This window comes from Merops nubicus, unplaced genomic scaffold (genome assembly GCF_000691845.1).
Source record: "Merops nubicus isolate BGI_N331 unplaced genomic scaffold, ASM69184v1 scaffold40392, whole genome shotgun sequence".
NCBI classification, from domain to species: Eukaryota; Metazoa; Chordata; class Aves; order Coraciiformes; family Meropidae; genus Merops; species Merops nubicus.
In genome coordinates this window covers 21,015-33,426 of record NW_008594995.1, presented here as the reverse complement: position 1 = coordinate 33,426, position 12,412 = coordinate 21,015, and the positions used below count along the sequence as shown (strand labels likewise).

Sequence of the window (12,412 nt, the reverse complement as noted above, 5' to 3'; positions counted from 1 at the left end):
CATCCCACTTTGCTGCAGTACATCTCAGCACTTCCTATGGAATATTGGGAGGGACCAAGGTCTGGAGTCTCAACAGCCCAGCAGAGCGGATCAGTCAATAAATATTTGCAAGACAAGAACATGTGGTGTTAAAAGATGCTTTAACCCAGAAGAGCAAAACTGTACAGGAGCCAGTGGCTGGAAATTAAATCCAGAAGCTATCAGATTAGAATTAAGGCACAGATAACTATCAGCGAGGCAGATTAACAGCATAAAGAAGAAAAGTGATACTATACTATTACTGGCATATTTGGAAATTCCTCCCACAATCATTAATGATCTTCACGTACACATTGGGTGGCTCTGGAACACACATTTGATCTGAATACAACAGAGTCAGATGCAGTACAGAAGCAATGAAATGAATGTCCATTAAACTGAACTTTTTGACCAAGGATTTCAAGTAGCCTCCATGGATAAAGCCCTGCAATAGCTGGAGAAGTGAGTAGAAAAAAAAATCATATGTTTTTCTGGGAAGGCCCAAGTGGTATGCAAGGCTCTCATCATGATAGTCAACCAATTCCCAGAACCTCAGCCTGCTCAAGTGATTTTTAAATGGCACATCTGGTGTTCTTAGAAGTTCTAGTTCTGAAGAGATTGACTCATAAATGTGGTCTAAAAGTCATAAGGCCTAAAATTAATGTAACATATTTTGTATTTATCTTAGCCTGGATCCTTTAGGTTGCACTCAAGTGACATTTACAGCTTTAAAAATAACAAAACCTAAACCAAAGAACAAGAGAAGGCAGGAGAGAGTAAGCAAAGATAGCAGCTGATCACCTGACTTCAGAATTAAGAGCTAACAATATTAATCCCATAGAACTTGCAAAAAAGATGGAAAACGTTGTTCAAGTTCTTCTCCCAGGTTCTGTATTTGACCTTCCCCTTTGGCATAAACCTTAGCAGAGACCAGAAGAGCAGACTGGCACAGGCTTTTTCCATGCACCAGCTTCCTCATGGAGTTTCTGCATCAGTTTCTGAAATGCCCCAATGGATCTGCCTGTTCAAGCATCATAGAGAAAACTAAGCAGCTGCCAGATCCTCAAGGAGGTCTCAGGAAAGGAACTGCCATTCTGCAGGTTTCCACGCCATTCACAGGAAGGTAGGATGCAGCAGATCATGCAAGGAGCTTCTCCAGGCATCCACTCTGCTATGAAGACTTCATATGCAAGAAAGGTAGCACAGGGTGAGGGGCTGACTGGGGAGCTGAAGCAGCTCTTATCACACACTGAGCTGCATGCCTTCCAGCCACGACCAAAAACTACTGTTAATCTCCCGCCTACCTATCTTTGCTGAAAACAGGAGGAAGACTCCTCCTCTAGATAAATTCCAACATCTCGGCGTATTTGCAGATAAAACAAAAACTGGTCAATGGACAAACAGTGTGGGGAAGTTTTGTTTGCAGGTTGATCTGATTCCCTTGCTTGGGGAAATATTCTTTGAACAGCATGTGTTTCAGTGGAGCCATGCGGAAGACAAAGCGGCTCATGTTAAGAGACAGTGATGTACAGTGTGAGACACCAGCCACCCTGGAATACAATGACTGAGAAAAAAGGGCCAAGTTGCAATAGTCCAGCTGGACAAAATGGCCCTAAAGCTTTCTCTTAAGTGAGCAGACCTGACCCTGAGATACAGAATAGGGAACATAGAGTGCAGATCAAACCCAGAGGATATTACTTGTACATACAATGTATACACTCTACTACCACTCACTGCTGAAAACTTTGGTGTCTAAATTTCAGAAAGATGTAAAAATTTTCAAGGAAGTAGAGTGAACAGCTACAAGTGAGGCCAGCACAGAGTAGTTTACAGACTGAAGATCAATCTATTTAATAGGACAAGTGAAGATCAATCTATTTAATAGGATACAATGACAACTTGCAAGCACCAACAAAGAAAAATGGATTTTCATAGCAGAGAGTTACTTAGTCTTTCTGAAATGGGCAGAATAAGGTCCAACAGAAGCTGAAGCCAGTTAATTCAGAGCAAAAATAAGACAGATTTTTGGAAGAACAGTGAACTGCCCAAAGATCTTACCGCAAGACAGAGTAGATTTTCCCCTCACCTTTAGATCCTTCCAGGCATGAAGTAGAAATAACTGGGGGACATTTTCCAGCCTGCACTGTGCAGAGGGACAGGCTGGGAGAGCATGCAACTGCCAAGTTCTGTGTCTGTGAATGCCTGAAGGAGAAGGCTTTTTTGGGGTTGCACATTCTGATCCCCTCCATGCCTTCTACAGCTTTGCTTGGGAAAACAGGTGAAGATGTGCATTTGCCATTCCTTTCTCTCAACAATACTTGCTTTCTTTTGGCATCCAGCACTTACAGGTCATTAGGAGAAGAGATTACTGAGATTTCATGGGAGGTAGACAGGCACCAGTGGTTTCCAAGTGTTTTTATAAAAATGGATTTCTGACTAACCTCTCTCTTTTTTTGGACCAAGGAATGGAAAATGGAAGAAAGTGATTCAAAAACTTGATCAGTGGCATCACCCTAGTTGTTTGCTAGAAGACGGGCTGCAGTATGTGCACTCACAAGCCCTGGGTTTCATGGTTGTGAGATAAGCCTAAGCCACAAAGGAAGGAAAGGCAAATTTTCACTGATTTTGCTGGTGGAAAGAGCAGTTCAATCTGTGCATGCTCCTGCTGGTTAACTGCTGCCAGTTGTCTATTTAAAAAGGAACATAACCTAATCAACATTTTCTGTAGATTGGAGGCTGCCGTAGGATCAGCATAGGGGCACTGGATTGCTTTAGTGGGTGCACACCTGTAGGTATGCTGATCACACCACAGTTCCTGCTGGCATAAGAGCTCGCTACTGGTCAAGGATCCCTGGCCAGTGTGAGCTGTTCCTACAAAATTCAGCAATGCCTGGCTGGGAACTCTCGTCTTGATGCACCCTGGGGATACAGGAATGGCTCATTGTAACAGTGAGCCAGCTTTGGTCAGCAACAACATCAGGAAGACATGGGAAAGAGGCTTTTTGCCACCTGCAAAGGGAGCAGACAGCCACCAGAGCCCAGCTAAGGGCTGATGACCACCAGAACACTCAGTTTCTTCATCATCATCCCTTCTTTTCCCAGAATGGCACATTTGGGAGCCTGGCCAGCCTTCAGGGGCCAGCTGGGTGTAGGTGGCCGCACCCAGCTGTAGGGCTACAAGGGCTCAGGACACAGGGAGGCTATCAAAGGTGTGCTGGTGTGGGAAGGGCTCTCAGGAACAGCTTCAGCAGAGGAGGAGCAGGATCACCCTGTGTGATCACTCCCAAGAGCTCAGTGGGATGTGTGACCCTGAGATTACCCTTGCAAGACCACTGGCTCCCAAAGATTGCTGCCACGTTTCTCTTTATGATGCTGTGCACAAGGCAAAAAAACAACAAGCAGCAAAGTTTCATTGAATGAAAGTACGACCCATTCAAGGAGGGGACACCCGCTTGTCTGTCCTTGGCAGAGAGAGGTGGCGAGCCTGATGTCCCAGCATCTGTCAGTGCAAGTGTGAGTCAGAAGAAATAAATGCCCTTGTTGTACACAGTCAGTAGCTTCAGTGAGAGGTGAGAAGGGTTCTGCAGTACAGCCTGCTCTGCTGGTGTCTCCTAGCCCTGAGAAGCTGGGTTGACACGGCCCTTCTACCCACAAGGCTCTTCCTAAACAATCCCTTTCTGCAGGCACTTGGGCTTGTGGAAGAGAAGCCAGGCAAACAGGAGCATGGCCACCAGCACAAGAGAGCACAGCACCATCAGCCCCACGTAGCTGCTGTAGGAAAGAGGGGGCACGGCAGGCTCCTCTGCAGGGATCATGTTGGTCAGGTTCAGCATGTAGCCCAGGGTCCAGCCTGCATCGCTGCTGCCAATCTGAAACAGGAGAGGAACAGAATCAGCACTGGGAGGTGCAGGGATGGCTGGCAGCATTGCCAGGGCAGTGGCACCCCTGGGGAAAAAGGGCTGGGCTGTGCAGCAGAGGTTGCAGTTAACTGCTGGGGTAGAGTGCTCCTGACCACAAAACACACCTTTCCAAGGAAGTGGATCCTTTGCCAGTTCTTTTCAGTGAATTCATAGCCATTCTCCAGGAGAGAGAGGATGTAGGCTCCAGAGAAGCAATATTCACTCAGGTACTTTTCTTTTATTTGGTGATGTGCTGTCTTCACCTAGGGAAAGAGAAAGTCACCAGGCTGTTAAATGCAGCTTTCCACTGCTCCAACTTGCACCTGAGCTTCTGCTGCAGATGCTTCCTCCTCTTACCTTAGATGTTTACCCCAGCCATTTATCTTTCAGAAAAATATCAGCAAAATTTGCTACCTAGCAGCCCCAGGCCCCTGTCACAAGCACTGCTCACCTCATGCCAAGGCTGGGCACAGAAGCTCTCAATGGTGCTGGTCACTTTGTCCAGGGCAACAGGGCTTTGCTCACTGGTCAGGTTCAAAAAGTTCATCACAAAGTAGAAAGCAGAAAAAGCCTGAAGAAGAAAGAATATTCTAACCTGACTGGGCCTTGGCATGAGCAGGAGAGCAGAAATCCCACAAAAGAAAATGGTTTTATTTACAGATATAGAAATATAAGAACCAACATCACAAACACAATAATAGGTATATTTTCAAGAGCGATGTCATTTTGAGGCACAACACTCAGAGCTGATGAGAGATAAAGACCCCAAAGGGAAGGTGGAGATAGTAACTTCATTAACCACAGTATCTTGAAGACCTTTATTAAATCCCTCTCCTCTACACAGTGGTGCCAGATCACAGTTTTGATGGCAAGTAGTGTTCACCATGTGATCCCATTTTGGCAGTTGAATAAGAGGAGCAAAAAAAACGGCCCAGAAAGCGTCACAGCCACTGAAGTCTTGCAGCTCTGGGACTGATGTTCAGTGTGGTGTCACACATGTGATGTGTGTTCAGAGCATGCACTGCCCCCTCATCACATCTGGGAAGCAGGGCAGGTGAACTGACTGATTGGTTTCAGTAACACTCACATACTTCTGGATGAGTTTCAGATCTGGTACCACCCCTGACCCCAGGAGACAAGGTTTGCAGGAACAGTGTGTGATACACAGCCTGCAGCAGTTTCTCCTGCCCTTGGTGCTGGCCATCAGGAAGGACTGCTTGCAAAATACATCAGTAAATGGAGCAACCCAAGGAGATGCCTACAGGAGATGGGTTAGAATGGAAACAGTGCAGTACTAGTAGGCCAGTATTTACTCTTACAGGGTAGCTCTTACAGGTGGGGTTCTCACAGCAAATGCAGCATTACTTTTGTAATTACATGTCCAAAGAGCCATCTTGTAAATGATCTTCTGCCCCACCCATAGAGAATACACTCTAGCATTACTCAGAGTTTCTGCTCTTCTTATATTCTGGGTTATAGAGAGTTGAAGAATGTGAAGACTTACCCCAAAGTCCCCTTGTAATGGAGGTAGGTATATCCCATTGAAGGAGCAACTGGAGTAAGGACAGTTGGTTTTGTTAAAGAGTTTCTGGATATTTCTTCGGCACTTGTGATAATCCCCCTCTCCCTGTATGTACAGCTGGTTGAAAGGGAATTGCTTTTCCTTGGCAGATGTACAAGGGTTTTTGAAGAGGTCACTTATATTTATAGTCCTCTGATACCCCCGATGAAAGCACGGATCAAAGATGGTGCTGTTCTCCGCAGTCTGAAAGTAAAATGAACCCAAGCTGTTATGCTTCACTCTAAGAGTAACACCCTGGGAAAGAGCCACAAGGAAGGGTGGCCACAAAGCACTTGTCACACCAAGATACACACAATGGGTAAAAGGGATGGTTTAAAGCATTGGCTCTTATTTTGGAGATGTGAGTACTGACAGAGCTTCCCTGTAGGACTCTGGGCAAGTTACTTTCAGCTACATTTTGTGAAGCTGCTGTTCATTCAGGATTCTCAGAGATGATGAAACATCACCTCCTCCGAGTACTTCAGTTCAGCACAGTACTCCTGCTATCCCATGCCCAAGAATCAAGGCACCTCAAATTTGTAGTACTTTTGAGAATGTTGACTGTCACCTCTCTGGGCATCTGTCCAGCCTTTACAGAGGATAATGACATTTCCCAAACCCAGACTAAGGGATGAGACATTTAGCTTGGACACAGCAACTTTTACAGTACCACTATGTCAGAGCTGGGAGGGTCCAGGATCTCCACCTGCAATTACAGATGTACTTGCCTGTAGGTCCCTGGCCAGTTTCTGTTGCAGAGCCTGGTCCTTCCCATAGCAGAGAAAGCTGTGTGTGTACACTAAGTAGTCCTTGCCGTAAAGACGGAAGAAGAGCAGGTTCTCTGAAGACTCAGAAGAGAGTTCATTTGGTACAAAGGTAATCTGTGTTGAGGCTCCTCCAAGGTCTAGTGCTCCTGATGTCTCACTTACAGATTTCAGGGAGTGCAGAAGTTTTGTCCACCCAGACTTCAAAAAAATATTTCAAAGTAAACCAGATATATCAGGCATGGAGAAGATTATTTGGGAGAAAAAAAAAATAAAAAAAAAAATAAAAAAGAGAAGGACCTGTATGGAGAGAAGCAGAAGCACAGAACATAGGAAAGGCAGGAATACCTGGAGGGGGGCATGAGATGAAAGCTGGAACAAGATGCAAGACAGATGCAGCCTTGGAAAAGCAGAATGTGAATGTCTTAGTGTTTGCAGGAGGACTAAGAATATGAAATATAATGCAATTATTATAAGAAAAAGTAGTCAACTTACTTTTTCTGCTCCCAGATGATCTATAAGCTTAATAGTAAAGAATAATTGTCAAACTTTGCAGGCACACCAATAGTTTGTATTAGGAAGTGAGGAGAATGCTGTACCCAAGCAAAATTATCGAAGATGCTGGTGATTTATTTTAATGCTTTAGGTCTGACTAAAGTGGTACATCTTGATATGTATTGGTACCAGGATGTACTCACAGTAATTGCTGAGGCAAGATGTGCAGCTTCCTGATCTCTGGTAAACAGCTTAGAAAGGAAGATAGTGCCCACAACCCCCTCCTGCAAGGCATGATTTACAAAGTGCACAAGCTGATGATTCAAACACGGACTTGCCGTTGATACAGTACCTGCTTGAAATTGCCCAGCAGGTAGTTAATGGTGATCCATCCATAAGCTCCTTCTTCTTGACCACTGATGATTCTGGCACCCTGGAAGTTGAAGGGAGCTGAGCGTAGTGTCTTCTCTACTGAGGACAAGACTTTGTCAGCTGCACTTTTATCCTCCAAGCTGGATGAATGGAAGAAAGGATGGAGTGACTCCAGCTGACAGCTCTCTGCAACCTATGGGCTTTATTCTGAGTAGGCAGGCCACAACTCCCCACCAAGCTTTAATTAGAACAGAACAGTCATTCATATGGGTACATCCAACTCTAACTGGCCACGTCCCTCTCTGTCACACCTTGACAGTACAGCTGTGACCAGCTCTGACACTTACAGACCCACAGCTAAGAGCAGTACCTAGAGCAGAGACCAGAGCTGTCTTGTCCTTCTGGAGCATGTGCCCTAGTAGGATTGCACCATGGAGATTCCTCTCACTCTTCGCCATCATTACAGAAGAAATCTGTGCCCTCTGGTTTCCCCAGGGAGTTTCCCAGGCAATATGTGCATAAGACTAGCTCTCTGTCCCAGCCAGGCAAGAGTTCTGGGACACCCTCATGAAAATGACAAATTGGAATTAAAGGACTTTATTGGATTACAAAGTTACCTTAGCTCGGATGGTCTAGGGCTGAGTCAAGGTATATAGGGAGTCACAATATGGTTGGGCTCCAAAATCTTGGGTCAGGCCTAATACCAAACTGTGGGGGATATCTGAGCATCTCTTTGATGTGGGGGATGTCTGAGTATCCCCTGAGCTTAGGCACTGCTACCCTCCTGGTGTCTCTGTGCTGCTTGTGGGTGCTGGAGATGATGGAAGGCTGGAGTGGAAATGGACCTGGCAAGCATGGGAATAGCATGGGAATAGCAGGGGAGACTCAGGGCTCAGAGAGGCCAGTGGCAGAAGGAGGTATCTGGGCCAAGTGTGAGCTGGCAGCATTTCCAAGGACTTTGCCCAAGAAGCCCCCACTGAGCGTCCACAGTGGTCCCAGGCATAGTGGTGCAGGAGAAGGGGCCAAGCCCTGCTGTACCTGAGAAGCCGCATGCCAGCAGTTGCGCCGAGGTAGACGGGTGTCTCGTGGTGCCGCTTTGAGGGAATCACTTCTTCTGCTTGCTGCAGGCACTGGGCCAGAGAAGGACCTGCCTTCTCCGTGGCATGGGAGTAACCTGAGATCCCAGGGCCTGCAAGAAATAAAAACTTTTTTTGCTCCAACTCCCAGCATAACCTCAGCGTACTGTCACAAGCAGTTGTGTTAAACCGTATCACTATCATAGGCAGCAGCATCAGATTCAGACATCCCATTTTTAAAGAGTTTTAGAAATCCTGCAGCACCAGTTAAGACTGATGCATGTGGGGCTGGCCACAGCACCCACCATCTGCCACTCACTCTCTGCAAGGCATGCTGTGAACTAGTGATGAGGTCTGCTGTGAGACAGATCGTTGGCTTAATATGCCCTGGAATCTGCAGATTCATTTCTGCTTCTGCCTGGGTATACCCTGGGTTTGTACCTGAAAATCCCTGACACTTCACTATGCTGAGTCCTCTGGGGGAGGATGTTGTCATTTGCTTGTGTATTGCATGCTCACACTGTAGCACTGAGTATTTTGCAGCTATCCCCTTTCATGCTAACCCAAAGGAAAATTCATTGTCCCTCCCTGCCATGAATATTCTGGTGAATGCGATACCCCAGGACCAGTGTCTGCATGAGCTGCAGCAAAGTCTGCCCTGTGTTTGCTCCAGGTTGCTGCATGTTCAGTGTACTGCTCGTTGGGTGCCATGCTGTTGTGTGGAGCAACTGTTGTGGCAGCTTGCTGACAGCATGGCTCTCCCTGCACAATAGACGGGCCTGAAAAGACCCCAGGCAGGCTCTGACAACACTCCTCCTCCCCCTAGAGTGCAGCAATCCGTGATGGTCTACTCTGTTCCTTGTCATGTGCATCCTTGAGCTTTGTTTATGGCTTCCTAAACCACACAATATCTACACACTAAATAAATAGAATAAAAAATAAACCATGATACACATAAGTTGAGCAACTGTGGCCTGCAAGCCTAGTGCCTGGCTGGTACAGAAGCTGTGGAAAAGAGCAAACCATGCCCGCCCCTCCCTGCTGCCTAACAATCATTGGCACTTCAGTAAGGGTGCATACAGACATTTCATATAAATACATTCTTCAGTGTAGTTCTTCCTAAAAAGACCTTACTTCCAAGCATCCTAAAAGCAAAGGAAAAAGTGGATCAAACTTTCCTCCCAGGAAGGTCAGGCATACACAGCTCCTCATGGGAAGCGGTGAGATATGCATTAGCTCACAGATACAACACTGTTTTCACCATCAGCCTCTTCCTCCTCCCCGACCCTTGGGTTGCACTATCTCTTCTATGTCCCATGCCCCTTCCACAGATCCCTTTTTGCCTCTTACCTTCAACTTTACACACCTCCACCTGCTGCACCACTCCAGTATCGTTCTCCTTCTCTGCTGGCCACTCGTACACATACAGGTTCGTGTGGGACGACCCCGCATCCAGCACAATCCCGTACTGTGGGCAGAACAGAGCTGTCAATGCACCTGAGGCACCAAAGCACAGCACGTGCTGGTCTCCACGCATGGCGGGGACCAGAAATGAACAGCCTATCTGGCAGCTGTGAGAACATGCTGTGTCACACTCTTCTCAGTAGTGCTTCAGTGCAAAGTTTCCACCAAAGGATACAAAGGCAGAGAAGCAGCAAAATTGGGACTGATTATTTAGATGATCCGCTGTGAAGCCATGTCTGGTTTTGCCATGAGGAGAGGGTAGCCAGACCCAGCAAGGGGAGCAACATGTCCTGGAGCACTATGCATGCTTAACCCCTCTGCCTGGCTTGTTTTCCTGTGAGAGTCTCAGCTCATAATACCTTAATATTCTTCGGAAGTGGCTTGTTTTGGGTCACTGCTACAGCAATTAAAGCAATTACAGCCAAAGTAGAGAGGAATCCCAGAATGAGTAGAATCTTTCTTGTCCAGGACATCTTTGGTTTGGTACCTGTGACTAGAGCAGAAAAAGGATGTTGGTATCTCAGTAGCCTGTCTTACACCCCAAAGGTCTTCAGGCACATTCCTGCAGTCCTTTTCCACTATGAAGCATCTGCCTTTGCCCACCCCTGCTCCTATCTCCTGCTGCGTATCCTTGTGCAGGTTTTCTTAATGGCAGAGCTCAGCCCTGGTGTTCTGCAGAGCTTCTCTCAAGGGCTGTGCCACATCTCCATGGGCTGTCTGTGCCAGGTGGTGATGAAGGAGGACTTCAAGATGCAGGTTATGGTTAGTCTGTCCTTGAGATCCCTGCTGATGACTGAGCAACTGTATAGCAACAGCATCTGTATGGGGCAAACACCAACTTATTCTACAGCTCTGCATTTCGCTTAATAACTCATGAGAAGCTGAAAGAACAGATTGCTAATACATAAAGTGTGTAACCTTGAGGAACCCAAAGCTTTAACCTCTGTGACATTTTGTCCTAGTATACTTTATACTTTGTATTTTTTACAGTATTTATAACAATTTGTAACATCCTCATCACTGGTGATGCACTGAGGAAGCCTAATGCTAACATTTCAGTATGTGGCTGTCAGTTCAAGCAACGATGTTCTGTGCTTTGGCAATGCTATATAGAAAATATGATCTGCACTCCACAGGGTATTTAAGAAATCTGTGGAGATTTTTAGATGTCACTTCTCACAAGACCAGTGAATTGTGAATAACCTGTATTTGCAGAATTGGCATAATATGGTTAAATATCACACACTTTGTAGTATTTGTGCCAGTCTGACTCTTTAACTGTTACTATTTGGTATGACCTAACAAGATTTTCTGTGGCTTAAAATACATGGTTAGCAGTAAAATACTGTAAAAAAAGCCACTTAGGGCTGATGGAAATCATTCACAACCAATATGACATTTGAGCTTTCAGAACCAATATACAGACACCGGCATTTGTTAGTGGCTAGCAGGATGTAATTTTTTTTTATATTTTCTTGCTCTGGATTTTGCATATATATCCCACGGTGGAAATCTCACTTCACAACTTAGATTCAGTCAGGTCTGGTATTGTTTAATAAAATACCATCTTACAACATGAAGCTCTAGAAAGGGTATAAGCAAAAGGATTTTCTAGATTTATAATCAGCTGTATATTCAACACCTACAATTAACAACAAGACAAATCACTCTAGGGCTAGACATACCTGCTCCCACTATACCATGAAATCCATTTCTACCCACACTGATGCTCCATACTGCAAAGCACGGATTGTCTGACTACTCACATGGGTACTAACTTCTCTTCTCCTTACACACAAATACTCTAGGAGACATTTAGAAGTACATTACAGGTCTGAAATGCTGGGGTTTGAACCCCAAGCCCCAAATTAAGGTTGACATATGGGTGACTCCCACAGCCCTTCATAAAGAGGTGGTGAGTTTGCCTTATAGCTTCCCCCCAGGGTGCGGCCGGCCCTGCAGGGAGAGCCAGAAGGGAAATGAGCCCCAGGGGTCCCGCACTGAGTTGACAAAGGGCAGGTGTCGGCTGGGGGATAAAAGCTGGGACCACTTGCAGGGAGGCAGGAGTGTCTGTCTGTGGAGGGCACTCCACAGAGCTTCCTGGTTCCGGGCAGACCTCCTGACTCTCCCTGGAGCTGGGCCCTGGTCTGTTTAGGCCTTTGTGAACACGGGCTGATCAGGTGAGAGATGCCATGTGGGCACCTTTTTCTTATGCATTTAACTTACTGGTTTGGCTGTTTCCCATGCCAAATATGGGAAACCTTGGTTCACTGTTTATACCACCTGTTGTGGGCTGAGTTACGTCCTTTGTGAGATCGTTGGGGGTGGTGTTGTTTATGTACCAGCTGATTGACCTGTTTGTACCCCCAGCGATCATTCATGGAATGTCCTTCTTGTACACAATACAGTCTGTGTATTGTTTCATCTTTCTGCTGGTGCTGTCATTTTTGTTTGGCCTGGTCATTGGCAAAACAAAATCATACAAGGTGACAATACCTGTTTGCAGGCAAACACATTGACTATCTTCATGCTCCAAGAAGGTGAGGTGATTGAACCCGCTCTGCATCTGCATGCCACAACTGGAGTTCCAGAGATCACTCTTTAGCCCTCAAGTGATACTGGGTCAATGCTCCAAATCCATCCTAGCACCCTACATCATGCATGCCAGTATGAAAAGCATTTAAGTTCTGAACCTGGTCATCTTTAACCACTCTGGTTTCACATGAAAATTGGTCCCAGGTTTCATAACTATACAAAGTGTTA

General features: G+C 46.0%; 1 protein-coding gene across 1 annotated transcript; it reads right to left on the bottom strand.

Moving 5' to 3' along the window:
• Nucleotides 1-2,899: 2,899 nt before the first annotated feature.
• ENTPD1 (ectonucleoside triphosphate diphosphohydrolase 1) lies at nucleotides 2,900-10,136 on the bottom strand. The gene is made up of 9 exons (XM_008935933.1): nucleotides 10,009-10,136; nucleotides 9,536-9,653; nucleotides 8,148-8,298; nucleotides 7,090-7,249; nucleotides 6,207-6,443; nucleotides 5,422-5,682; nucleotides 4,369-4,488; nucleotides 4,043-4,180; nucleotides 2,900-3,887 (listed from the first exon to the last, which is right to left on the bottom strand). Exons 1-9 carry the CDS (start codon nucleotides 10,120-10,122, stop codon nucleotides 3,681-3,683), a joined length of 1,506 nt encoding a protein of 501 aa, XP_008934181.1. The 5' UTR covers nucleotides 10,123-10,136; the 3' UTR covers nucleotides 2,900-3,680.
• Nucleotides 10,137-12,412: the final 2,276 nt, after the last annotated feature.

Excerpts from the sequence above, each read along its gene's own strand:
- ENTPD1 (XM_008935933.1), bottom strand. The coding sequence starts at position 10,122 with ATGTCCTGGACAAGAAAGATTCTACTCATTCTGGGATTCCTCTCTACT. Across the intron at positions 6,444-7,089 it reads TGCTGGGCAATTTCAAGCAG|TCTGGGTGGACAAAACTTCT; the intron begins GTACTGTATCAA and ends ATTTTTTTGAAG. Across the intron at positions 4,181-4,368 it reads GTGCCCAGCCTTGGCATGAG|GTGAAGACAGCACATCACCA; the intron begins GTGAGCAGTGCT and ends CTCTTTCCCTAG.